The 27,635-nt window shown below is 45.0% G+C and overlaps 1 protein-coding gene across 1 annotated transcript in view; it reads left to right on the forward strand.

Moving 5' to 3' along the window:
- The first annotated feature begins 1,204 nt into the window (after positions 1–1,204).
- Positions 1,205–27,635, forward strand: part of RTN1 (reticulon 1) — a 114,738-nt gene continuing 88,307 nt past the window's right edge. Inside the window, exon 1 of the mRNA XM_014871392.2 lies at positions 1,205–1,897. Coding sequence (XP_014726878.2) covers positions 1,708–1,897 — 190 coding nt within the window. The 5' untranslated portion in view covers positions 1,205–1,707. The remainder of the gene's footprint in view (positions 1,898–27,635) is intronic.

The following is a 27,635-nucleotide window of genomic DNA, read 5'->3' on the forward strand; positions in this document are numbered from 1 at the left end:
TACGGGATGGGATTTGGCATTAAAACCACAAAGACTAAAATCATTGCTGCTGATCTGCAAACATGTCCTATCTTGAAATAAAGGAATAAAGAAAATTTAATTAGCCTGGGCATGTTCTTGACTGTGAGGCTGCTGAGGCCCTGGTCCACACTGCCCACAGAAGCTGTGGCTGCCCCAGCCCTGGCAGTGCTCCAGGCCAGGTTGGATTGGGCTTGGAGCATCCTGGCCTAGTGCAAGGTGTCCCTGTCCTTGGCAGTGTGTTGGAACTAGATGGTCTATGGTCTCTTAAGTTCCTTTCATCCCAAATCATTCTATGATTCTCGTGCAGTAGCAAGATGGAGTGAGGATAAGGGTGGCAATTCCCTGGGCAGATAACACAAATGGAAATCCTCAAGGCTACTTTGGCGGCTTTTTATTTTCAATTGTTGTCTTACCCTGGATTTTCTTCCCCCTGTCTGGAAAAAGTGGAAGCATGTTCAGTTTTCAAACCCAAGCATAAGCTTGCTGTAGCTGGAGAGGGTCTGAAGCCTGCCTAGGGATGCTGTGACATACAGATCACAGCTGGAGATCCACTGCTGCAACAGGCTGAGAGCCAGCTGGGAACGAAATCTGGCTGGGGCAATTATCCTCTACTTTGTAGCTTGACCTGTTATATGACAGAAGAGAGGCCCTTCTACAAGGCAAGGAATTTGTTTCCTTGACCTGTCAGTGCCAGAACTCTGTGCAATGCAGGAGTGATCCCACACCCTGTACCTGAGTCCATTTCCTCACCTGTGAAAGGACACCAAGGAAACTTGTTCCTAGTTCACCTGAGAAGATTTTGTGAAAGCACAGATCCTGCCCTGTGCTTTCACCTTTGCTATAACTCGTGCTGCTGCTGCTGCTGCTTTCACTGACATCAAAAATTCCTGACATTTCTCATCGCCTAAGTACACACACATGACTACTGTGAGGCACCAAGCAAGCAAATATAATGACACCAAAAAAAAAAAAAAAAAAAAAAGGCACACAGACACCTGCTGTGAGTTTATTTTGATAAGTGTCAATAAGCCGCGATCATGTCTCTAGCGCGGCTGCAAACAGAGAGGAGCCAACAAAATAAACAAACCCGGGGGCAAATTGCGGCTCCTCTCGCTGGGTTGGGGGCTGGCAGAGACGGGGGAGGAAGGGGAAGATTTTCGGGTGGGCTTGCTGGGAACTCTGTGCCCTTCGGCCGAGCCCGGCGGTGCGGGCGGAGCCGGTGCCGTGCCCGCCTGCGGGATGCTCCGGGGTTCAGGGATGCTCCAGAGCTCAGGGATGCTCCAGAGCTCAGGGATGCGGGGGAGGGCGGCGGCGGGAGGGGACAGGGAGGCGTGTGCCTGCCTGCCAGGGGGCATTGCTTCCCTTCCCCGCACAAGCCGATGCCTAGCCTGCTGAAGCAGTTAAACGGGGGAGAGCAGCAGCAGCAGCGGCAGCCCGGCTGGCAGATTCCTGCCCTGTGATATGCCAGCCACAGGGTGACGCAAGGGCTGGAAGGCTCCAACTAACAAGCCATTTTCACCTGCGTAATAAGCGCTAGTGGAGATACAGCAGCGGCGGCGGCGGCGGCTCCCGGTCCCCGCAGCCGGCCAGACCCCAGCCCCAGCCAGCCCGGTGGCCACCGCAGCCTTCCTAGTGGCCACCGCTGCATCCCGAGAGCCGGAGATCAGCGGCCGCCCCGCAGGCAGCATGTCAGCCCCGCCGGACCCCCAGGACCTGCTGCTGGCGGGCTCTGGGATGCACTGGGCTGCGGACGGGACGGACCAGTACGCGACTGGGGCTCCGCTGCGGGATGGAGATGGGGCTCAGCAGCGGGAGCAGCCGGGGTTCGGCTCCGCCAGGGAACACCCGCCCGTTACCATGGCGACTGCATCCCCAGGTAAAAGGCGAGGGGTACCCAGGGATGCTCAACAAAGGGGGCCCTGGCAGCAGCATCTCCCGGTTGTCTCGTTCCTGACGCTTCCTCTTTTTTTTCTCCGAGCCTGGCTGCTTGGAAACATTGCTAGGGAGTTAGTGAGCGCATGTAGGGGAACAGAAAATAAGGAGGAATTGCGGCCTTTGCAAATAGTTATTTTTTGCTGATGTGGGGGAGGGGGGACGCGGGAGCCAGCCAAGTTCCCTAAAGCTCTCTGCAGTTTGTTAGGCACAAGACAGCCAGATTTCAGGCAAATGTTGAAAGGCATTTGATTTCACCTGACTTGATGTGGATCTGTCCTCGTTTCTCATACACCTGTTCACATCTGGAGTGACAGATCTCAACGGAGTTACTTCAGCTGCTCCCCGTGCACCTGGAATTCCTGCATGGCCCCTCATGTTATTCCAACACACAGCTTTTAATGGAGTGCCTATTCTGAAGTGTTTGTGCATGTTGTGCATGCTTTTGGGACTTGTTCATTTATTTGTGGACTTCTTGCTTGCTGTGCTTTCCACCTTTTGAACACTGAGGGGTGTTCGACTTCAGGTGCATTCAGTTTAGGGTCTGCAGGTTCATTGATTTTCTGTTTATTTTTGGGATGTGTTCAATTTCCCTTGGTTTAGGATTGCTTTCTTTCAGTAGGTGTATTAATAGCAGGTGTGTATCTGTTAATGAACCCCATGAGGCTTCATCTCCCCATAGCTTCTGGTAAAAATGTTTGGGGAAAATGACTCTTTCCTTCTTGGTGACATTCCCTACTTTTTTTCCTGTTGTTGTCTGTCAGAGAACCCAAACAGCCAGAAACCCCAGCCCTGGGGGAGCTGATGCATCCCATCTCACTGGGAAGCAGATGTTTCCATTGCAGAGCCTGAAGCATTAAACTTGTCTTGAGCAAGTTGAGGGTCAGGGCTCAGAACAGGAATCGATCTCTGTTATGCAATAGCTGCAGGAGCATTAGGAACTGCATTTTTGGGCTGAGTCCCTTCTAATCCCCTCCAGTCAATCAGCACAAAGAGTAGCTGGCCAGGAGCAGCACAGTCTGTGTGGTTGTGTGTGCCCCTGCCTTGGATGTTTCTCTGGTGCCTCTCTGCCTGCCTGATGTGACCGAGATCAGGGGTAAAACAGGACCTAACACCCCTGGGCTGATGTGGGAAATGCTTTGCTGTTTTGTAGCTCTGGGCAGGCAGCTCATCTGCTGATGTGCTGCTCATTCGCTGAGCTGAGTGCTGGGCTGTGAAACGTGACTTTCTACTGGAGGCAGAGGGCTGGGAATGTCAGGCTGCTGGAGTGTGCAAAGAGAGGCATGACTGGGGTCTCCAGGTAGGGCTGCCTCAACCATATAATGACACAAAGAAGGGGGGAAAGAATCTTTTTTTTGTTCACTGATGGATAAAAATATGGCCATGCTGAATCTTAGCGTACAGAACAAAGAGGGGTGGTCTCTTAAACTGTGTAAATCACCATTAAATGGAATCACTGTGAAACTGCTTACATTTGATGAAGGCTTCTTCAGGCTTGATATATCTGTAGATTTACACTTGGAGAATGCAGAATAGACAGACAGAAAGAAAAGAAAAAGAAGAAAGAAAAGAGGAAAAAAAAGGAAAGGCAGAAGAAAGAAAGAAAAACAGATGCAAAGAAAATTTTAAGCTTTTGGAATCCTCTACAAAAGGGCTTTAGATGTGTTTGTTTGCTTGTGTCAAACTGTGGCAAGGTGGAGGCAAAGTGAGTGATAGAGACCTGTTTTTGGTGTTTGCTGGCTGTGAACCGTCAGCCTGTCAAATCAGCAGTTCCATAAGAGTCGTAACGTGCTTTAAACATTTCCCATTTTGTTTTCCCTGTTCAATAAAGAGCCGTTGTGTGGCTGTGTCGTGTCTGGCCAGCCATGGCAGACAGAGCAGCATCCCAGGCAGTGCAGCCCTGCAGTCTCGCTCTGTTTGTGGCTGCAGCAGCTGTATTTCTGTTCCACACCACCTAGAGAGCCACGACTCCCGCCCCCTGCACCGGGGGAAGTAAATCATTTCCTTGTTCTCTCTGTGTGACTAAGTATTCATAAGTTTCTGAATAAGAAGGCTGTCATATTGTTGAATATCTGAAACTGTCAAGCTTTTCTGAAAACTCTTTATTTCTCCTGCTCGGAGAGAGATTCCTGCCTGTTCCTAAGCCATAGGAATTTACCCAGCAGGAGATACACAGCTCCAGCTTTTTTACAACACTACCTTAGTCTGCTGTAAATTCAAACACTCCTGACACAACGGGGCATCTGGGGACACTTTAGACAAGGAGCAATCCATCCAAACAGGAGTGAACTGGACAGAATAATTTTCAGGTAGCTTCCCAGCACATCCTGTATCTTCCTCCACACCTGTCAGACCGGTCTTTTTTGGGTTTTTTTGTGAAAACCATGGTTATGCTCTCCGAGGCAAGAGCAGGGTTTGGAGTCTGGGAGATTCTCTCAGCATGAAAAGAACTGAAAACAAATGGTGGGAATTTATCACAGGTTGTGCAGATATTTTCTTATACAACCTAAAAATTTGCAAACTTTCCCTGATCTTGGCTTTTGTTTTAAGTTTGAAAACCAGCCAGGGATTGTTGAAAGGTTCAGGAATATTTTCAAGCTGGCCGTGGGCCCGGCTTAGAGCCAAGCTGGCTTTGTGTCAAAACCTGGTGAGTGGTTTCTGAATGATGAAAAGCAATGGATTTCACTCCCCATTCTTTGGATCAACCAAAATCGGCAGCGATTGAGACTGCAGAAAAAAATTCCCACGAGGAGTGGAAAGCTCAGAGATTTCTCAAGCAAAGTCAGGGCAACAGGGAGCTGCAGATCCCACATCAGCCTCTCCTCTTGCAGGGTTCCAGTGAAGATAAACTCCAGTAGCTTCTGGGCAGGGATAAAGCTGTTTCTCTTGCTTTTATCCTTGGCCCCTGAGTTTTGCTGAAAATATCTCTTTTCCTCAAATGCAGAGTTTTCCTCCTTCCCAAAAATTAATGTGGTTCAGGGTGAGAGGACCTTGCAGGCAGCTCTTGCAAGGGCTGGTCCTGAAGGGCTGGTGAGCAGTTACATGTTGGTGAAGAGAGCCCCATGTCACCCAACACACCATCTGGTCACAGATTGTGTTATTTTATTTTTATGCACCAACAGTGATTAAAATCCCTTGACAGGATTTATTTCCAAAAATATTACACAGGCTAACAGGCGTTCCCCAGGATAAATACATATGGTTTCCTCTAGAGAAATGAGAAAATGGAAGAATAGCCAGTACCTCCATGCTGGATGTGTTCTTCAGGGAAAAATAGCGGGGATAGGGCAGGAACTCATACAAATGGTGATTCCTGTGTAAGGATCTGGGAAATTTCATTCAGCCTGGTGCATGGCTGGGTATCTGTAGGGTGATTTAGTCTGTGGGGTTATGCCCCCATGTCCATGCAGCTGAGGTTGAGAGAGCTGCCAGCTCATGCTCACTCCAGGCCTTCAAACAGGCCATGGCATTGAGGACATCCCTGGCAATCCTGGCCCAATTCCAGCTGTCTCCAAAGCCAGGTCACACGTGGGGCCCAGCTGCCCAAAGGAGAGGAGGCCAGTGCCACAGGGGATGGCATTAATAACTGGGACATGTCCAGGGGGACACAATGGGATGGTGAATATGGCCTGTGGAAACCCTTCTGGAACAACATCTGGGAGTTGGTTGGGATCCCCTGGGATGTCTCAGTGGCGTGGAAGCCCCTTGGGAATAACAGCACCCATTTGGTGTGTGCCAGTGAGGGATGGAGGGGCTCAAAGCTGCTTGGATGAGGCAGATGAGTTGAGGAGCAGCATCTGCCTGCTGAGGAGCAGTGGGAGGCCAAATCCCAGCAGTGTTTCATGCTCTGATAGGTGCAGATATAACACAGAAGACTGTGAGGGGTGTTGGCTTCCACTGTTCCGTGATGAAGACAATCTCCAAGTAAAGACCTTTTAAATCTTTAAGTAAAGACCTTTTAAAAACCCTTTGTAATTCACATGCTTTGTAGAGGCTGGGTTTGAAGATATGTGCTGTGTACCCAAATGTCCTCACCATGAGCTAACCCACAACCCAACCCTCTGCCTGCAAGGTGCATGAGGTGCTCCTGCCATGAGCCTGAATTTGCATCAATAATGCTGCACCAGTGAATCTCAGTTGATGGTTTCTCTCCAGTTACTGGAAGCTTTGCACCTCAGCATGAAAGAGATTTCTGATGGTTTCAGGCAGGCTGAGGGCCCCAGGGCTCACCTGGGTGAAGTAGGCATGGACATGAATGTCTGCAATGCTTGGGCTTGGCACTGATATTTTTGGGATGTCAGGTCATGGATAAATGCAGCAGATTCCCCGAGACAAGTGGCTCTTTGTGGCCTTCCCACCCCTTCCCAGGTTTTACTCCAGGAAGTTCTCCCTCTCCCCAAGCATTCATAGCAATGTGCTGCTCAAAGCCCCCACACTGGAAAGGCCAAAATCCAAACCCTAATTTTTCAAGTTGCTGTAGAAAAGTCTTGGTATGGTGGATTCACTGTCCTAAGCAAGACACAGGGGAGCCTCAGCAGGAAATGTGCCCTGAGCTGCCAGGCAATCCTGCTCAGACTGAACCACCTGAGGCCAGATTTAGTCTCACTTTGGAGGAGTATATTCGTGCCAATTCTACTATCAACATTTTAGTCCTTTCTGATTTAGAGAGCTGAATTTAGTTTTTCTCTGCTGTCTGGATTAGACACTCAGAACTTCTGATCTACTGCTGTGAGTGAAGGGGACAGGGATCATTTGGTGGAGGTTCTCCCCATTCCCTGGTGCTTTGTTAGTGCAAGCAGATTTTGCAGAGGGACAGGAACAAAGCAGATTTCTTCTCGGATCTTTCTGTTCTTGTAATCCTCATGAAGCTTAAAAACGTAGCCTAAACCCAGAGTTAGCCATCAAAAAAAAAAAAAAAAAAATCCTGTTTAAGTATCATCCTTCATTCTCACTTGGGTAAAGTCAGAGCAATAGCTCCTGTTGGGCTTCTCCAGAAATGCTCTGCATTTGGGATGCTCTCAGAGGTGCCTAAAACTCCTGGTATAAAATCCGTGCAGCAGTGCAGCTCTCAGCTCCATACAGCTCAAAATGCAGCTGGTTTTTCCCTGGTCCTCACAGGGATGCAGATAGTTCTGTCTGCTTTTACTGCCACGCTGATGAATTTTCTTCAGCCTCCAGGGCTGCAACTGGGTTGAGGAAGAGGAAGAGGCAGATGAAAGAGCAGAGTAGTACCAGGGAGGGTGACTCACCTGCCTTACTTTAATCTTCATCACTCAGTAATGAAACATTTTATTTATAGGCGAAGAACTGAGGGGGAGAGTTTGGGTAGGAGGAGAATGGTGTGGAGGGGAGAGGCTTTGGATGTCCCAGTTACTGCAAGTGCTGGGTTTTGTGAGTTGCAGTATTTTCTGGGCTGTGAATCTCCCCTGGGCTGGGTGGTTCATTATCTCTCACTGGTACAAGGGTCCCAGGAGGCACATCTGTCTCCTTTTTTCTTCAGCTCTGGAAATGCCACTCAATGCCATGTCTTATGCCTTATTTTTACCAAAACCCCCTGTATTATGCAGGCATCAGTCTGTCTGTCTGCTGCTGAGCACAGCAACCCCAGAAAATGCCTGCATGCTGTCTCTGTTTCAATCCTCCCAGGAAATTTTGGGCAGATCCCACAGGTCTGTTTATCATGTCCTCACAGACCATGAAGGGATCCTGGCCCAACTGCACAGCCTGGACTGGCCCAGGATGCTCAAGATTAGAGTTAGGCTCTGCTGTCAGTCCTGAGGCCTGAGTTGGCCCCAAGACCTAATTATTTTTATATAAGTGTTTTAGCTCAAAGTTCCTGAAACAACCAAGGAGTTGTGCTGCAGGTCCACATCATCAACAGGGAATAGAGTTTTTTAAATGGGTGACTTCTTAGGAATTTCCCTCACTCTCCCTCCTTAGTTGTGCCTGTAAAATGGGCCAAGTATCCACTGAGATTTTTCATTTTTAATGTAGCATTTATGTCTGTTCTTCGTGTGCTATTCTCTTACTTCTAAATCAGGACTGCTTACAGAATTCTGGGGGTTCTTGTTTTTCTTGGGTTGTTTGTTGTTTGGTTGTTTTTTTTCAAAAGAGAAGGTGGCCTCCACACAGCAAACCATGTTTCAAATAATGAAGCATTATTTGTAATTAGTTTTCTAATTTAGGAGAAGCTGTAGAGTTGGCATGATTCAGCACTCAGGAGCACACCTCACATTTAGTGTTCTTGTTTATTAAGACATTTCTGATTTATGGTCAGTCTATTTCTCCAAGAAACCTTGTACCTTCAACGGTGAGAATAAATTCTTGGCACTCACCTGCAAGACAAGGCTTGAAATAGAGAGGACCTTAATCACCTGTTTCAGTCCTCCTTGTTTCACTGAAGTATTTAAGATTCTGATTTTATGGAACATAAGTGCATTCTTAACTGCTATTAAAATTAGGATGGTCTTAAGCATATGCATAAAGGTGAGCAGGTTTTGTTTAATTTAGGGGTAAATGAGGCAGAAGATATATCATGTATAAATTGGCTTTATTACCCATTAGACCAGACTGCTTCAGGACACTTGTATGTAAAATGGAAGCACCAGCACTTACCCATCTCATTACAGCACTGTGAAAATTAACCTCTAAAGAGATGGGAAACTCAGAATGAAAATCATAATCATGTTGCTGTTGTTTATTTTGATCTATTGCGTGCGTCTAGGTGAGAATAAAAATTGTTAGAAATGACTACATCCTTCATAAGCCTGTCACTTTCAAATATTGAGGTGTTACCTCATAAAAATCGGCTTTGTACTTTAATATTCCTTAAGAGCAGGCTTTCCCATCTTTATTTAAATAACAGCTGATAAAAGAGTTATTTGCATATTTCTTTCACTGCTCTTATGAGTCGCCTGCCCTTGATACAGCCTCCTGCTATCCTGAGATCTTGTATGGGAAAAGGGAGCTGGTTCTTCAGGGATGATTTCAACACAATTGCCATTAACATCTGCAGAATTCCCAACATCTCCCTCACACAGCAGTGCTCCCATCCTGGATGCAGTGCTGCAGTGGGGTGTTTGCTTGGGTGCAGGAGATGATGGAGCAGGGAAGATGCTTTCTGCACTGGGGTGACTCTGCAGAGGCTTTTCTGTGCCATTCAGGACATGAGTTATGTCTTATTTTTCAGTGCTGAATTTATTAACTGCAGCTGATTTATTGCCGGTAGCTTTAAACATTGAAGGGACTTATTAACTGTGGCCAGTAAAAAGCAAATGCATGGGGCAGCCTTCTCAGGCTGGAAATTTTCCTGCTTCCAGTCCCTCAGGATTTTGTGCTTCTCATCTCTGAGGTTTTTTTTTTTTATGTCCACATTATCAGTCCATGTCTTGGGTGCACATGTGGGTGCCCCTGGGTGAGAAGGAGGAAACACCAAGTCTGGCCAGGGCTTTATATCCCAAACACAGCCCTGGGTACCATCCCTCATCCCATCAGAGCCCCCATGGGTATTTCAAAGCCACAAATGCAAAAGTTAGAGATCCAAATGACATCCCCAGCTTTCCCTGCACTGCATTAGTCACTGGCTGCATGATCAAACAAAAATCCTCACCCTGGGCAGGCTCTGCAGCACAGCTGTGCAGAGAAGGGCTGCAGACAGCCTGAGCCAGCTGAGTGGTGCTGATGCTCTGCTGAGCCTGGGCCCCTCCACACAGCTCCCAAAACACTCAGGGGCACCTGTGAAAGAACTGCTGGAGGTACAGACTGCACTAAAGGGTTGTGATCAGCAAGAGAGTTCTGCCATCACATGCCTAATCCATCCTCTGAGTAAGAGCCTCCCCCCACAAACATAATTTTGCATCTCAGGAAGGTGGGGACTCCCTCACCCCACACAGGTTTTGGTGCACACATAGCCAGCAGAGCAGCTGTGCTTGGAAATTGCTTTAATGCCAAGCTCCTGGGCAGGCCAAAAGGCTGGATCCTGAGCACAGCCTAAAGGTTGCTCTAAATCTGCCACCACCATTCAAGTGCTCACCTGTATCCAGGTCAGCTGCATCCCCGTCCCTGTGGGAGGCACTGAGGCCATGGCAGGGCCGGGAGGTGAAAACCTGCAGCCAGCAGAGCTGAGGATCAGTGTCTCATCTCTGCTCTGATCTGTGGAGCAGCATTCCATGTGCTTTGTGGCAGAGGAATGAGGTTTCACAGTTACCAGCTCTCTGCTGGCTACTGGAGCACGGAGGGGTCTGAATTCCAGTCAGCCTTAACTGGGTCTTTCCCCTGATGTCCTTAATGCAGGGGCTAAAGAGATGCACCTGCTGCTCACATGCATGGGAGATGTTTTGCATTTCATGATATTTCCATTCCTGTTGACTTCAGCACTGAAGCACGATGCAACACACTGGAAATGAAATGTGCACTTCAGCTGAACTGGAAGCTGAGCTGCTCCGTGCAGGTGGAGCTGTGTGATATCAGCAGCAGTCATTTGTTATTTGCAGAACTGATTTTAGTAAAATGGGAAACGTCTTCTCCCGCTCCTTATAAAAGTTACAAAAAAGTGTATCACAGTTTTTTCATCTTCTGTTTAGTGCTCATCCCTATCTGAGGATGTAGCATGTCTGTCAGTTTGCTGGGTTGGGGTGGTTTTGGTTTTTTTTTTTTTTGCTTTTATTACAAAGGTTTATAGCTTTGGTAAACATCATTGAGCAAATGCTCTAAACTGCAATATTGCTGTGCACTAAATTTTAATTGAGACAGCTGCCTTTGATGTAGGGCTAACCTAAAGCTGAGGCTGATTCCTCTCTTTTGCAGCTTTTGCAGTTCTTTAAAAAAAGACATAATGCAGCATTTATGTAGTTGCTGATTCCTCTACTGTTCTAGCAAATTATCACTGGAGTAGAATGTAGAATTGATTTCTCAGAATTTCCTGGTTATCCTGAAAGTCTCTGTTTATAATTTGTGATTCTCAGAGTGTAATTAGCTTGTGGGAAAGGTGGTGGACCCAAAGGTGAAACTCCAAGATGATGTGTGAGAATTAAACCCCCAGAGGAGTCACCTCCTCTGAACATATTGTTTAGGGGAAAAAATACAATAAAATACAATAAACTAAAATAAAATTGTTTTGAAACCTCTGGGCAGTAGCTCTGTTTATCACTTTAACTAAGAAATCCTTATAGCAAATTGGCTGATAAGTGGCATCTTTGTTGCTTGCAAGAGAGGATTTTTGTAGATTCTTAGTGTTTTAGGTGGTATCTATTTTTTTAAGTAAAAAGTTCCTTGAGTGTTTAATGAGGCTACATTGCACACAGGACTGAAAAGTCAAACAAGCAATTAATTTATTGCCTGGACAGATGTGGAGTCATTAAGTAAAACCTGGATTACTTTTACATGGATGAAATAGGAACTCTGTCTATGAAAATGCATACCTACCTCTGCTGCCAGGAGAAAGCACTAAATTTCCTGAAATTTAAGTTTTTTTAGAAATTTGTCATCTGACAAAAAAACCCTTTCCACAAGAGATACATAGATGAAAATTGTATTAATAAAAATAGTGAAATCTTAGAAATAGGTGCATATATTTTCAAATTATTCTCAGATCAATTCATGTTTCTCCTTATTTCGCTGGTAGCAGTGCTTAGAAAAATACCTTTGCTTTTAGAGGAAGACATTTATTCCAAACAAACATAAATTCCAGTTCGAAAGCTCTAATTCCAGCCTGCAAAGTTCTTGATTGTATTTTAGAATTGCCATGTCATGTACGTTTTTTCTGTTGTGTTTTTTTTTCTTTTTTCCCCTACCCTAAAAAATACCCCTGGAGATTATGGAGGATTATCTGAGCAGTTATCATAGTAAAAGCCAGTTGCCATTTTGGGAATATTCTTTTTTTTCCTCAAAGTCCTTTTGACATTAGGCTTTATAATTCGGTGCTGTGCAGTAGAAGTTCAGGTCAGAGCTGAGGAGACAAGGCCTGGGGATTAATGCTGTGTGAAATATATTCAATCTCCTTCCACTTTGAACGTGCTAAGCAGACCATGTATAATCCCTGGAATATTTGGTAGATCTGCCAGGCCTTGAAGATGGCATTTGTAATATTTGTCTAGCTACATGTATTTTTACATGCTCGTCCCTCCCTGTGCCATCCAAACTCTATTCAAAAGTGAGGAGAAGGGGCTGAACAAAGACTGAGAAATAAATGTACTGTTCTCAGGAGGAGATTTTTGAGTTTGGGCTTCTTTTTTTTCCCCTTCTCTCTGCTGTTGCTTTTTAATGAATCGTTCTTGTAACCTACTTTAAATTGAGCTTCTAGCATGCTGGATGTTTTGCAGATGAATCATATTGTGCAATGCACTTATGCATATCTGCTGTGCAAGTACATTGTCAGCTTGTATTTGATAACCTACCAGCAAGCAGGATCTTTTTTAATGGAAGCTTGGGATGCTAACGTCGTTTTCCAAGTGAGAATAATGCAACCACTGTTAATAAATCAGCCTGGGTCTGGGGATGTCTCACCACTTTTGCTGCATCCTTGATTAGCATTATCCTCAGAGGTATAAATTAAAGAGGAAAATATATAATCTGGGAAGCTTTCCAGCATCATCTTTGAAAATGAGAGCTCAGTGCTTTGCTGGGATTTCTTTGGTGGAGGAATGCTAATAGCAATGCTGAAGATGTGCCCTGATTGCACCCTAAAGACTAGGAAAATGCACAGAATAGCTTATTTTTTTCTTTCTTTGTCATCAAGGTAATTTCCGATGTGATCTGCCCTGGGTGAACAATGTTCTACACGGTTCTGTGAATTGATCCCAGAAGTGCAGCTACAATCTCTCCCTTTTCTACTACTTGTTCCCTTTGTCTGACATCTGCATAGAATCTGGTGCATGTTTTCCCACCTCACCCTGCAGACAACTGCCTGCAGCTGTCAGAGAACAGACACAGTCCCTCTGAGACATTGGCCAAAGCCTGAACTTCAGCAATAAGGATTTCAGAAATTTCTTCTGACTGTTCCTGCAAGGTGCCATCACAGCTGGATAGTTACTCCTGACACCTCCCTCCCTGCCAAGGGAAGAAAACTCTGCTGCAAAATGATGTGCTGATTTGCAAAAAAAAAAAAGAAAAAAAAATTCACAGGGAGGGTTTGGGTTTTGCAAAGTTCCAGCTGTGCTAAATGAGCAGAAAGGGGAGTTTTCAGAGTTTTCAGCAAGGGGAGTTTTCAGCATATCAGCAACATCTTGGAAATGGAAATGCCACATCTTCCAGCACTTTCTGAGTAGTTAGTTTTCACCTTCCCTGCCCATAATCCACTTGGGTCTTTGGCATTGACTGGAATTATGGGTTTGGCATGATTGTACTTGGAGCCCTGCTGTATAATGTCTGTGTTTCTATTTGCTTTCCCTTGGCCAGCTCTCTGCCAACATCTCCCTTTGCTTTCCAAAAGATGGTGAAAAGCACAGAATGCAAGACAAAGCTGTTCTTCCTCAGGTTGCCGTCTGGGGAGGTGTAAGATACCTTTATTATTATTTTCCTGATGGAACATCTGATCCACAGGAGGGTGAAGAGTCTTACAAACAGCCCCCAGGAGCTGCATTTGAACTTGACCTGGGTCTGATGAGGCCAGGCTTCTGTAAAGAGGTTTTGGCTTCATCATCAGTGACTCAGTTTACAGGGCCTCTCAGGCTGAGACTCCAAAAAGTCATTCCTCTCCCCTGAAAAAAAATGTAGGGCAGTTATTTTTACTTAGGTCCTGAAGATAGTGATTTTTTTCCCTGCACGTTATCACTTTTAAATTAATATTGAGGATCCTTAGTTATGTTTTATAAAGGCATTCACCCTTCCAGCTCAACAAAATTGAGGGAATACCATGTGTTATTTGCCAGCTCTACTGACTGGTAGATTTGTTGAAGCACCGTGTTTCAACATTTCCAGACATTTTTCCTGTGGAGCTTTCTCTTCCATAGAATGGTTTTCTGTTTCCCCTTGATTTGAGATGAAAAGAAAATTGAAAATAATATGAAATTTTCCCACAGGACAGAATTTCTTTTGCAATAGCTTGGCTTCTAGGTAATGTCAGGAATAACACAAACCACTGTGATCAGTGTGCTTAATTTCAGCTCTGCATTTATGACTTACTCCTTGACATTTCTGTCTGAAGAATAACGACATAAACACACTTTACTCTCAGCTTGAAAATACCCATTACAACTGAGAGCTACTGCAACAGCAAGTAGGGTTTGTGAGCACCTATTTAATGCAGTCAGCAGGGTTGTGACCTTGGTACTCTGTCACTGGAAATGAAATTTCCTCCTGGCTCAGCCCATCTCATCGCTGCTGAGCTGTAACACCAAGCAGGTTATTTTCTCTTTAGGGCAAATGACTTTGCCAGCACTGTGGTGAGGAAGGCATGAAGTGTTCCCCAAGCCAGCCCAGGGTCCTTAGATTGAAATAATTAGCATAGAATCACAAATCATAGAATGGGTTGGGTTGGAATGGGTCTTAAAGACCGTCCATTCCAGCCCCCCTGCCATGGGCAGGGACACCTTCCACTGTCCCAGGTTTCTCCAAGCTCTGTCCAGCCTGGCCTGGAACATTTCCAAGGATCCAGGGGCAGTCACAGTTTCTCTGGGCAACTTGTGCCAGGGCCTCATCACCCTTACAGCAAAGAATTTTTTTGTCTTCATAATATCTGACCTAAACCTACCCTCCTTCAGCTGAAGGCATTTCTTCCCTGTTCTATCACTGCATACCCTTGTCCAAAGTCCCTCTCCAGCTCTCTTGGAGTCCCTTTAGGCACTCGAGGGGGCTCTGAGATTTCCCTGGAGTCTTCTTTTCTCCAGTCTGAGCAGCCCCAATTGTCTCAGCCTGTCTTTATAGATGTATTCCAGACCTGTGGCAGCTCTCTGCTGGACTCATTCCAACAGGTCAACATCATTATATAGTGCTCCTTTACTCACTTAAAAATGTGACTTGCCTGTTGATGCCAAGCAAGGGAAGGAAAGTGAGGGAAGACAGCAAATAAAACTCTTTCTTCTTAGTCTCTATACAAGACTCCTTTGGGAAAAGCTCTCCCCTTCTCACACTGTGTGAGCAGAAAAGCTGCTCCCCACGAGTGGGAAATGAATCCTTTAGGAGCCATCAGGTTCCCTTTCCCAGCCTTGAACTTGGAGCTGCAATGAGAACTGCTCCCTCAGATTTGCTGTGCTGCTTGTTTTAGCTTTTCAGAAAAAATAAATGGTCTATTCCAGAAGTTTTCCACAAATTTCCCTCCCATTCAGCTGGATGGCAGCAGCTGCTAGAGCAGGTAAAATCCAAATCTTACCAGGAGTCATCTGCTCCTGTCTGCTCCCAGAACCAGGTGTCCCAGGCTTTTGTAACTTTTAGAAACAAAGATCCAGATATAAGGAAAAAAACGTGTTGAGCAAAGAATCTGCAGAATTACTCGCTCAGATTTCTGCTTACAACTGCTCCGCTGTGCCAGGCACAAACCAGCTTCTGAGAAGATTAATTAAAGAAGCTGATTTCTAACCTTGTCCAACATAAAGTTGAGAAGGAAAAAAAATCAGTGTAGGCAGAAAGGTAAAATTGAGGAAATTTTACACAGGAGTCTCAGTCCAGGGAGAAGAGGAAGTCAGCATGGAGGGAAAAATGGATAGCAAGGAAAGAAATCCCAAGTACTCTAAAGAGTTTGGATTTCTCAAGCAATGGATTTCTCACCAGTTTATGAAGGGATGTCGTGATGGGAGTTAAGGTTATAAATATTAACCTTGCTTATAAATAAAGTTATAAAAGATGCCTTTTGATCCACATCTCCTGTGCTCACAAGATCGGGAGGCAAAGTTTGCCTGCAATACCATCTCCCTCCACCCTTTGTTCAGTTGGAGCAATTAACGTAATTGCATTTAAAAAAAGCTTTTGAATGCATTTTTGTTCCTCAATTCTTTCTTTCAGTCAATTGAAAGGGCATGAAATCCTCATTCTTCAAAGCAGAGACAGATTGGTTGAGCCTTTCACCGTGTGAGTAGTACCTGGAGGAGTGCTGTGCTACAGCAGGACCTGCCTCATGTCCTGGGTTCACTCTCCAGACCCTTGGAGGCTGGCTGAGCTCTCCCAGCTCCTACATCTAACACCGGGAAACTACCAGGAAGGCCATAAAAAAAGCAGAATTATCTGTATAAACATTCAGAAAAAACAGGAGGGGTTATGCAGGGACAGGGCACTTGAGCAGGAAGAGCCAGCTTCCCAACCATGGGGTGGGAAAATCCAGATGAACCCATCAGAGAAGGACTGGGGTGTTGAGGGTCACAAACCAAACCCAAACCACCATAGGCTGCAAATCTTGTGCTGTTCTGCTGTTGCTAAATGAGATGTGGTAATGTGGTTTTTATGTGCAAGATGCAATAAGTGGCCTGGGGATGAGCGTGGTGTCCAGTCTGGAGTACAACACCTCAGGAGCAATGCAGAAAACCCAGAGGAGAAGGACCAGAGTGATCTGGTATCAGGAAAATACAATGTAGGAGGGAAGATTGAAAGAACCAGGATGTTTAAGCTAAAAATGAGAGTTTCTGGGGCGCAGAACAAGAGCAGTCTCTGAGTGCTTTGAGTTCATGAAAGCCCAAGCAAAGCCTGAGTCAACCTGATCTCCAGGAATGGGTGTGGGTTCAGCTGCAACATTCAGATTAAACATTTGGAAAAAAACTTTTGGAGAATGTGGACCTGTGGGACAGAGAAACAGAGGTTGCTGTGTGGGTGGTGGCTGCAGCTTGGGTGCTGGAGGGGGCAGTGCAGAGGGACATCACCCAGATGGCCAAGGAAGTGATGCTGCTGCCTGGGGCCAGCCATGGAATCAGGTCTTTCAGGTCTTTCTGCCTCTGTTTTTGGTGAATCTGTAAGCTGAGGTGAGGGATGGCAGCAGGCAATACACTATTTTATTATTTTCCAAATCTTAGTTTGGTTCCCACCTGGTACAAACCAGCAGCTTCTCTTCCTCTTTGAAAGGAGGAATTCTTTCAAAGGATTCAACCACAAAGCACAAGAAAGTAGGAATGGCTGATATTTCTGTGTTTCAGTGTCTTTTTATGGTAATTATTTTTTAAAGAAAAATAACTTTATATGTGTTTTGCAAGGAAAGCCTGGTGCTCCTTGGGGGGAGTGGATGAATGGACTCCTGCAAACACATCTCAACTTAGCACTCAATAAGTTGGGCAAACAGCAAACTTTAGCACAAAATAATAACAAGGATTTTTAATAAATGCAGGTTTGCCAGAGAGAAATTACAGAAGATAAAATGTGCAGTGATAGCTGGATGCTAAGAGCATAGTGCCTGCATCCAAGGAAAGAGGAAATGGAAAAAGATACAGCTACTACAGTCTTATTAAACTGATTTAATTAGTACTGTTGCAAAGGTAAAATGGGAAAAGTGCATCGTTGATTTATAGATGTGGACTGTGAAACTTGATAGTTTACTTCAGTAAGAGATTGATTTTTTTTCTGAGAGGGTTTCAGTGAAGTGTAAACCCCAGCACTGCTTGGAGCACTTCTGCTGGGGAGACAGGCTGAGAGATTTGGGGTTATTCATTCTGAGAAGACTCCAGGGTAACCTCATTGTGACCTTCCAGTACTTAATGGGAAGTGTATATCCAGCCTATAAAAAAGAGGGTCAGTGACTTTTTATGTGGACAGATAGTGATAGGACAAGGGGGAATGGCTGTAAACTAAAAGAGGGGAGATTCAGGCTAGATACTAAGAAGAAATTCTTTACTGGGAAAGTGATGAGACCCTGCCACAAGTTGTCTACAGAAGCTGTGGCTGCCCCATCCCTGGAAGTGTCCAAGGACAGGATGGGTTGGGCTTGGAGCAACCTGGGATACTGAAATGTGTCCCTTATGTATCTGGGATGAAGCAGTGACATCAGGGAAAAAGAGCTGAAATATTAAGTACCTAACGCTTGGTTCCAATGTTTTTGATCTGCTTTGAAACAGTTTTAATTCAATAAAAAAATATAAAAGAAAAGAAGTCCCATTTTATAGAAATTATTTTTTCCAGCCAATTCTTTTAAGTACAAATTTTCCATGCTTCTGAAAGGGCGAGGAAATAATCAATAACATTGTTTGGAGAAATGTAGCACCTCTTCCCAACCGTGCTAATATTGGTGAGAAAACAGCATTTCCTCAGACCAGCTTGTGAGCCAAATTTGGAGATGATTCCTTTTATACTTGGGCTCTATGGACTGCTCATGAATATTGGAAGTGTGAGCTGTGCTGCTTAATTGTAGCTTCTTGTATGAGTCACATGATTATTTAACGAGGATCCTTGATTGGAGGCATGAGCAAACACATCTCTTATACACTCTTGATTGTGCCAATTTCAGGGCTCATTTTCTCTCAGTGCTGATACATAACACATTTGTCATTGGCCTTGGCAAACATTTCTTTGCCAGAATAAAAGTCATTTATCAAGTATCAACAAAAGATGATACATGGATTTAGCTAATATAAAGTGTGTAATAGAACAATAGAGTCATAGATTCATGGAATCATTTAGGTTGGAAAAAACTTTTAAGGTCAATGAGCCCAACTGTTCCTCCAGCACTGCCAAGGTCACCATTAACCCATGTCCCCAAGTGCCACATCCACCATTCTTTAAAATCCCTCCCTTCATCACTTCCCTATCATCTCCCCTGTAACAAAATTAAGAAAATAACATTAAGATTCACTTGTGAGATACACTTGGGTGGCAGTAGCACGTGTCCAGCTGTGGGAATTTTATTAGGGGAAGTCAGAATCCTCTTCAGGAAAGGCTGACCCATTTTGCTTTCTTAGCTCTGCTATAATTTGGGATCTTGGTGGGGTTTTTTTGTTTGTTTTTTTGGGTTTTTTGGTTGTGGGGTTTTTTTTTTCTTCTTTTTTTTGTGTGTGTTTCTGGTATATTTAGGTTTCTCCTGGGCAGGAGGGTGGCTGTAATTCTCACCTCAGAACAAGAGTGGGTGTTGCTGCTCCAATGTAGCTGCTGCAGTGCCACATCTTCTGCCCATCCCCATCTCTGGGTCTCCTCCTGCATCCAGCATTAATGGGGAAGAACGAGGTCCTCAAAAGATCTCCCAAAATCATAGAAAGGCTTGGGTTGGAAGGGGCTTCAAAGGTCATCTGGTTCCAGGTGGAGGAGATGGGTAATTTTTACCATTTATTGTACACTGTTTGTGCCACAATTTTCTCATGAAAGTTTGTTTATTAAGTTTGGGGAAAAAAAACCTTTGTGTTTCCTGAGAACTCTATTAAAGCACACAGCTACACCAGATTTTAGGAGAGCCTTCTCTGAAGTACCTTTTCATTGGATTTAAAGCTGTGTTTCATGAATATAAAATATGGCATGTTTGATCTTCCCTCTGCCTATCAGCAAAGGCTGATGCAAGACAGAGTTAATGACCTGCCTGGATTGAAAAATAATAATTTTTTTCACTATAAAGGTCAGTACAGTTGCACCAGTCCAGGATACCTGACCTACTTGATTGCTGAAGTTACAGATTTTTTTTATAGAGTACAAAAATGGGATTATTTCTTTGGAAAGTGACTCCACAGATACAATACAGTCATTTTCTGTTCCAGCTATGATTCCACCATTCCAAACACTGACAATTGTTTCCCATCTCAAGTGAATGTTGTAAATACATTGTGGTATCATGGTTATTTCCAAAATTCCTTGGTCTATGTGTTGGTACAAATTATTAACAAACTGTCCTTTCAAACACACTGCCAAGCCAGCCACAACCCCTTGAACAACAAACATAATCAAAATCAAATTCTTTCCAAAACACAACATTGTTTTTTGAATAGATTCACTGACCAAAGGAATGACAGATTAAGAAAGAAAAAAGAGAAGGAAATAACAGGCTTGGAAATCTGAAGCTGGGCATGGATAAACAAGAAGGGATCATGGCAGTTCTTTGAGTATGCAGAAAATACACTTTTGAGAAGAAAAAATGGAGAATGGTTAGGAGAACATCTGGAAGGAGTGGTGCCAGATGGTTGTTTCCTTTATGATTGGTCCAGTATTTTTCTCATAAAATATGAAGACCCAATTTTCATGTTTTTCAATATTTACAGATCTTTGTGTGTAAGAAGGAAAATAAGGTCTCAAGTAGAACTCTGTGCATGCTTAAAATAATCTTGATATTCTCTGCTTTGCTGACTCAGCCTAACTGGCCTGAGATTTTGAAGTTCTGGGAATGCCCAAATCTTTTACCACTTGCTGGCCTGGAAATGGTACAACCCTATTATAGAAAGGATCTTATTTAGAGAGGTGAACTCTGGCCACTTCATGATTAGAAGATTTTTAGCTTATGTTCCCACCACAGCAAAATCTTGTTGAGCTGGTAGAAAGGTGGCATTGACTAGAATAATTTTCCTTAATTTCTGCTTGTGGCTGGTGGTGCAGTTCTTGCTTGAGAGATTTGTTTTCAACTGCAGACATACACTTTCCCCCACCAGCCACCATGAAAAGCCAAGGACAAAATCCAGTTTTTAAACAGATCCCTAGACTTTTGTTTTATGGCTTTGAAGTATTATTGTTTTCCCCACTTAGAAGGGAACATATGCATTTAATGTAACCTTGAGTAGCTACAACAGCACATTATGTTTTCTACAAATATTTGTGTTTTCTTTCACAGATCAGTGGTCTTAAACTTACAAAACATGATGTTAAAGTGGTGTTGAATTGTGGGTATTTTTTAATTTCATTGTGTGTAATGCTGAGACAAACTTCCATACAGCCTGAAATTCAAATGCTGGGATTTGAGTGGGGCTATAGTTAACATTATTATCCCATGATGCAAAAAACCCCATGATTTCTGAGGAATTGAGAGAAGTCCTTTTGCCATTTTCCACCTGGAGGTTTCTTGATATCTTGAGGATGCTCCCATCCAGCTGGACATCACCTTTGCAATACAAGATGCTCCCACATTTTATGTTCAACACCACCTGCTGAGAGCCTCATATTTTGGGGACCTGAGGAGAGGACGTGGCACAGTTGTGGGTGTTGTGAACACACCTGGGAGGGCTCCAAACTCTGCTGTTGTGTTCCAGCCCTGAGCCACCCTCCTGTCACATACCTGGTCCTGCTCTGTGTCCCTGGTGCCATGGGGGTCATTGAAAGAAAGTCAAAACTCTACATTGTGGGGCACTGAAAGCAAAACACTTCCTACTCAGGCAGTGAATAGCATTAAAATCTTCTTTTTAGGGTCTTTCTTTGGCTTTAATTGGATATCAGTAATTTACAGTTCCTCAGAACTTTGCTAGCATAATCTGAATAACGCATTTATTCACACAAATGTACTGGGTATGTTGCAAACACATGGTGCAATTGTTTTGCCTGAATGATGTGCAGGGGTTCTGGGGGTCAGTAATTTGAGCTGGAATGAGCAGTGTGGGCTCAGCCAGGGAACTGAGGGAAGAGATTATTCCTTCTATTCAGCCAAGGGTGGATAGAAGGGAAATTGAGCTACCTGGGCAAGCTTTGAAATGCCTCTGCTTTGAGCAGGGTTTGGGCTGGAGCCCTCCAGATGTCCCCTCCAGCCTAATTTTTCCTGTAATTCTGACTTTTAAGACTCGGTTTTATCTCCTTTCTCTCTGCTCTTCTTCTACCCACTGTTCCTGACCACTTCCACCTGTTTTCCCATTACAGACATAAAGGTAATTAGGGCTATTTTAAAAGTTGGCTGCTGGCCCTCAAGGCACTTCTGCACCAGCAAAGGGCTTGGGTTGCTTCTCAAACCCAGCTGTGTGTCCTGTTGCTCTGCTGTGTCAGTCTCTTCACTTTCTGGTTCACAGATTGAATTAATTAAATAAAATATATGTATTTCTGCCTGAGACTAGGAATTTTTACTGTCCTCAGGAAAACAAACAAACCAACTAAATAAAAAGTTGTTTTTATTAAATCCCAGGTGTTCAATTTTCTCCCTGCCAGTTCCTTTCACTTCACTTTGGAAACTACTTATTACTTTTATGAAAAGTCAGCTTGGGAAAAGACACTGTACATAAATTGCAGTATAGTCTGCCACAACCACTGTGCAACAAAATTTTTCTTCTTAGCTAAAATAATTGGCTGAATTTGGCAGAAACTTCCAAATTGGGGTCAATCAAATGTGAGCTTTTCACCCAATCACCTACCAACACCCCAAATCTTAGCTATTCAATTCTGGCAGTGCAGCAGGGAATTCCTGTATCCTTCATTTGTGCTACAAAAGCCAATTTTTAACAGTGTAAAGCAGAAGTTTGCACTGCTGGTTTCAAAGAGGAATAATCTGGCAATGGAGTAAAACGCTGGGCTGAAACTAAAGAGAAAGGTGAAAGTGCAGGGATGAGTTTTCTGTGAGGTGATTTGACTGGGCAACTGGAATGGGGACAGCCACCTCTTCTGTGCACATTTTCCTGTCTTTGTCCCCCTTGTCCCCATCCTCAGAGATGAGGAATGTTTTCCTCTTGGAGCTGGCACTCTTTGCCAGCAGCGTTTTGTGTGGAGGGGTGGTGATAACAGAATAAGGGCAAGGTAGTGACAAAAGTGCTGATGTTTGCTCCTGTGCTGTGCTACCAGCTCATGGGTGGAAAACCTGATTAACACTTGAAGTCTGGATTTCTCCAGGGGAAAAAGTGTTTGGCCATGAATCTGCTGCTCCCAGTTGCACAGTGGTGGGACCCAGCTCACACCAGCTGGTTTGGACCAAGGCAAAGGGGTGAGAGCAAGAGTGTCTGGCCATATCTCTCCTGCTGTGGGTTGGCTTGTTTATTTTCTGGCCTAATTTCCATGGGCAATGTGCACTTCTCCTGCCGTTCTGCTCACTCTGAGATTGTAACAACTCTTGAGCAAAGCAGTAAAGGAAAAGTGAAACACCATTATCTATTTCAGTCAGTAGCTGCTGGCATTGAGTGCTGGACCCAAAAGTGGTGCTCACTTTGCATTCCTCAGGCCTCGGCTTTCTCAGGAGAAATTCCCTCTGTTGAATGCTGTAGTATGAGGATGGAGTGTGAATTGGGGTGGGAACGCCCAGGGAGACCAGAAGAAAGGGCACAGTGGGGATGTGAGAGCTGCTGCTGATGTGGAGGCAAAGCAGGATGTTCAGACAGAGAGAGAATGGGAAATTGCTAAGAGGGATGCTGTTGAAAGCAGGCTGTGTAGCCAGAGTTCACTGTGGATGAGCCACCTCTCCAAGCATCCTGGGCACTGCCATGCTCTGTGAAGGTGCCATCCTGGCCTGGTGAGCTGCAGTGCTCTGCCTGTCTGCACAAAATAAGACTCTCACAGCACTGAGCAGCTGTGCCCAAGGACATTTGAACATTTGCCACCATCCAGACTGTAAAAGGCGAATGGGTTTGAGAAGAGTTAGTCTCCAGCTTGTGATGGTGAGTGGCCTACAGAAGGCTTGGGAAACCAGAGGACACTCATCAAGGGGTCCAGTTATAGGGGATTACATGGAAATTGTGGTAAAGTGGAGGATGGGATTGTCACACAGAGATTTATAGGATAGAGGGGTGAAGATATTGACAGAAAACTCTACTGTGCTTTGCTGTTGGTTTATAGAAGCTGTGAGGTGTGCAGCCCTGCTGAATAACGTTTATTTCCTAAGTGTAGTTTTCCAGAAGTCAAACTGTGCTGCTGAGCCTTCATTCCTAAGTACTCTAATACAGTCTGCCCCAAATATAATCAGCTGTGCCATTTATCTACACAAAATAGACTCTTTTCTCACGGCAGAAACTCCAGCAGCCCTTAACTGGGTGGAGTGCATGAAAACATGTATTTGAATCCTGAAAAAATATGAGGCCTATTGTTAAGCCTTAAATGTGTTTTGAAAGGAGATCTAAACAAAGAAGAAATATTTACCACAGATATTTACTACCTCTTTTTTGCAGAATTATGCCTCTCAGTTGTTCCTTTGAAAAATATCTGCTGAGGTTCCTCCAGTAAAACCAATGACATCCACAACATCTCTGCCACCCCTGCATGGGCTGTGCCTTGCTGTGAGTGCCAAGGGTGACATGTGGGGTGGCAGACCTGGACCCTTGGCCACTGCAAGCCAGCAGAGCTCCACTGAGGTCTCTTCTCTGGTTCTTTGAGCCATGGATTTGCAAAGGCCCATTCTAAAACCCTTCTCTGCCTCAGGACTATCCTTGGGAAGGGTGAATCTAATCCCTCGCAGTTTGCACTTTGTTGACTATTCCCTGCTACATTCCCATCTCGATTTTTCCAAGAGCAAATTTGGCAATTGCTTGGAGGGCTTTTGGACTCCCCATTCTCTTTTCTTTGGATTGCAGGCATGGAAAACTGCATGCACAATATGCTAAATACTTTCATTAATTTCACACTGTTCATGAGTTATTCTGTCTCCTGACCCCTTGCAGCAGCCGATTAAGCTGGGGTTGAACTTCCTCCAATCTGCAAATTGAGAAATTTGTCAGCAATATCCCTTAGTTATGAAACTGGGATTATTCCAGCGTGGATAAAATCTGAAAGCCATCAACTGCTCTAGTTGAGCTTCTCTCTAGCTAAGAGCAGGAATACATATTTCCCTACTATAAAAGCAGCTGGGTGGGTGCATTGTTGAGCAGTGTACACCACTTCTTTTAAATGCTACACTTAAGCCAGGATGTCCTTTGTTAATGTTCTGAGTAGGAAAACGAAGCCCTTGGCACTGTGCTCTGTTACAGTAGGAGTTAATATGTGGTCTGGTATCCAGGCCATTTCCAAGGAGATGTGATGTTTGCAGGTCATCCCCAGTACCCAGGCTCATCCCACTTGCAATCAGCCAAGCAGTTCAGCTCCTGCTGGGAAATGTAACCTCGTCCTGCTTGGATTTGCCTCCCTTCCTCTCCTGAGCACCAGCTGCACATCCCTTTATTTGCTCCTGTAACTCCCCACACAGGAGCTGAGTCACAGGGTCCCTGTTGGTCCCTGTGGTCCCTGTTGGTCCCTGTGGTTCCTGCTGGTTCCTGTTGGTCCCTGTTGGTCCCTGCTGGTCCCTGTGGCCCCTGCTGGCTGGCACAGCCCTGGTGTCAGACAGGTCCCCTCTCCACCAGCCCATCACAGCCAGCCCCTGCTGACACCACAGCAGCGTGTCTGAGATGCCTCCTGCTTCCCTCCTTCCCATCTGTCTCGTGGGGAAAAGCACAAGGAGCAGCTTTATCTGCTCTGACAGGCAGGGTTATGCAGAGGAGAGCTCCTCCTGGAAAGCAGATGGGGCCAGCTGAGAGTGGACAGGGAGATGTGCTAAATAAATCTGGACCAGCCAGTGTTTTGGGCAGGTGGTGGGGAGAACACGTGTGCCAGGCATGGAAAGGTAACCAACATGCACAGGCTGGTATAATCTGGTAAAACTCCCATGCAGCAGCTCAGGGACATTGTTGGAAGCATAATATTTACTGCTGTCTGTACTGAATGAGAAAAACACCTCGAGATCATCCTGTACGATGGTGTTTCCCTAATGGGAGTGGCTCCAGCTGAATACATGTGCTGCTGGGTGGGATGTGAGGATTTGTGTGGCCTTTCTGTCCCATCCAGGCCGACACCAGGGGCTCAAGAAAAAGTTAAACGCATCTTCAGGATAAACTAGGAAAAATAAATGGGTCTCGAGGGCTATGACCAAGTTTCAGAAATATTTCTGCTTCTTCCTTTGATCTGTTCCAAAGAGGAATTAGCTGCTGTTTCTGTGTTTGGAAATAAACTGTGAAAAGGGGCATCCCCCAGAAGATACTGAGCTGTGAAAGGTGGGCTCACACTGGGATACTGAAATTGAGGGTGAAACCCCAACATGGCAAAATTCCCATAGGTAGACCCAAAGTTCTGGAGAGGGTTCATTTTTCCTGACTTTCTCTCCTGTCCCTGCTCTTAGTGAAACCAGAGAGAGTCCCAGGATGGTACATGGCAGTACCTTGTAATGTGCATGGGGTCACTGACCTGGCAATCTTTGAGGGCGTAAAAAATCATCCCAATAAATACAATAAGGGAATGTTTTCCCTGTCCATAGTGGGAAAAGCTCCTGGAGGTGTTTGAAGAACGTGGTATATTTGCTACAACTTTGTTTGACACTTTCCAGAACATTTCTCATGTTGTTTGCAACCAGAAGCCAAAATCTCCAGGTAGTTGCTGCTACTAAAAAAATTGAAAGTCTTTGATCTAGGGCTGTTCAAAGAAGCAGAGACAGAGGGCAGGACAGGGAGAAGGAGGAGGGTCAGAAATAGGGTCAGTCTTCCTGGAACAATTTCCATGTCACCAGATAGCAACATTTTCATGCTTGGAATGAAAAAGAATAAGGCTTTGACCTAAGAAAAAAACCTCAAACTCCAGCCTGGATAGTTTATTTTATTTTCTGTGTTGATAGGTTCTTGTCTCCATTCATGTGTCCAGAGAAGGGCAATGGAGCAGGGGAACAGTCTGGAGCACAGGTCTGACAAGGAGCAGCTGAGGGAGCTGGAGGGGCTGAGATTGGAGAAGAGGAGGCTCAGGAGGGAATTTCTTGCTCTCTACAACTCCCTGAGAGGAGGAGGCAGCCAGGTGGGGCTCAGGCTCTGCTCCCAAGGAACAAACAACAGGATGGGAAGAAATGGCCTCAGGTTATAACAGGAGGAGTTTGGATTGGATAATAGGGAAAAATGACCACCCAATGCCTAGGGGTGGTCAGGTATTGGAATAGGTTGCCCAGGGAGCTGTTGTAAATGCCATTCCTCCAAGTGTTAAAAAAAAATGTGGATGTGGCACTTTGGGACCTGGTTGAGTGGTGATCATGGTGGTGTTGGGTTAAGTGTGTGGCTCGATGATCTTAGAGGTCTTTCCCAGCCTTAACAATTCAGTGATTCTATGATTCTGCTCCTGTTAGACTGTGAGCACCTGAGAGCAGCCACTGCATGCCTGTCTGCCCATTCCATGTCCAGCTGCTTCTCCATCACTGGGATGCACAAGAAGGAGATTGCAGCAACCAGACCTCACAGGTCTGCTGGGGTTCAGCCCTTATTGCCCCATCCTGCTCTGGAGTCAAATGCTTCTAGCAGCCTATGGAAACCCCGATGGAAACCCTTCTGCCTGTGTGTCTTTATAAATAACCAGGCATCTTAATGCAGACAGGGAAACCCTGCTGGGATGCTGCTATTTTCCCACTCCTCTGGATTTGAAGCATTTGTTTTGCAATTCACCTTTAAAAGGACAAAAATGCTGATGAGCCTGAGATCAGGCTGACCTCTGGTTACACTCAGGAGCCTTGAGTGATGTTGATAATTAAAATTTTGCAAGAAGGACTAACACAGTCCAGGGCTGCACCTCTCTGGGAAAATGGATCTCTCAGAGCACAGACAGGGATGGGCATTGGTATCTGCCTGTGGAGATGAACCTGCAGTGATGCCCACTGACATTTATTTCCTGTTCACTGCTCCTGCTAAGGTTAATGGGAACCTCTAAAGGAAAATTTTAAATACCTTTTTAAAAGGAGTCAGTTTTAGATCAAATGTTTGTCATTTGTCTTTTGGGCTGGTTTCCTGACATTCAGTGTAAAGAGGTGTAAATAGGAGGGGACTTGTCCCTGTGTGTTATAATCCTGCTGGCTTTAAAACATGCCCATGGTAGGGTTTGCCAGGAATAGGGGGAGTTATGTGAGAAAGACCCCATCAGTCACAAAATCAGAGCAGATGATCCTGAAACACAGGGAGGTTTTTTTCCCACTC

The sequence above is a fragment of the Sturnus vulgaris genome, chromosome 6 (assembly GCF_052056855.1).
Source record: "Sturnus vulgaris isolate bStuVul1 chromosome 6, bStuVul1.hap1, whole genome shotgun sequence".
Lineage (NCBI taxonomy): Eukaryota > Metazoa > Chordata > Aves > Passeriformes > Sturnidae > Sturnus > Sturnus vulgaris.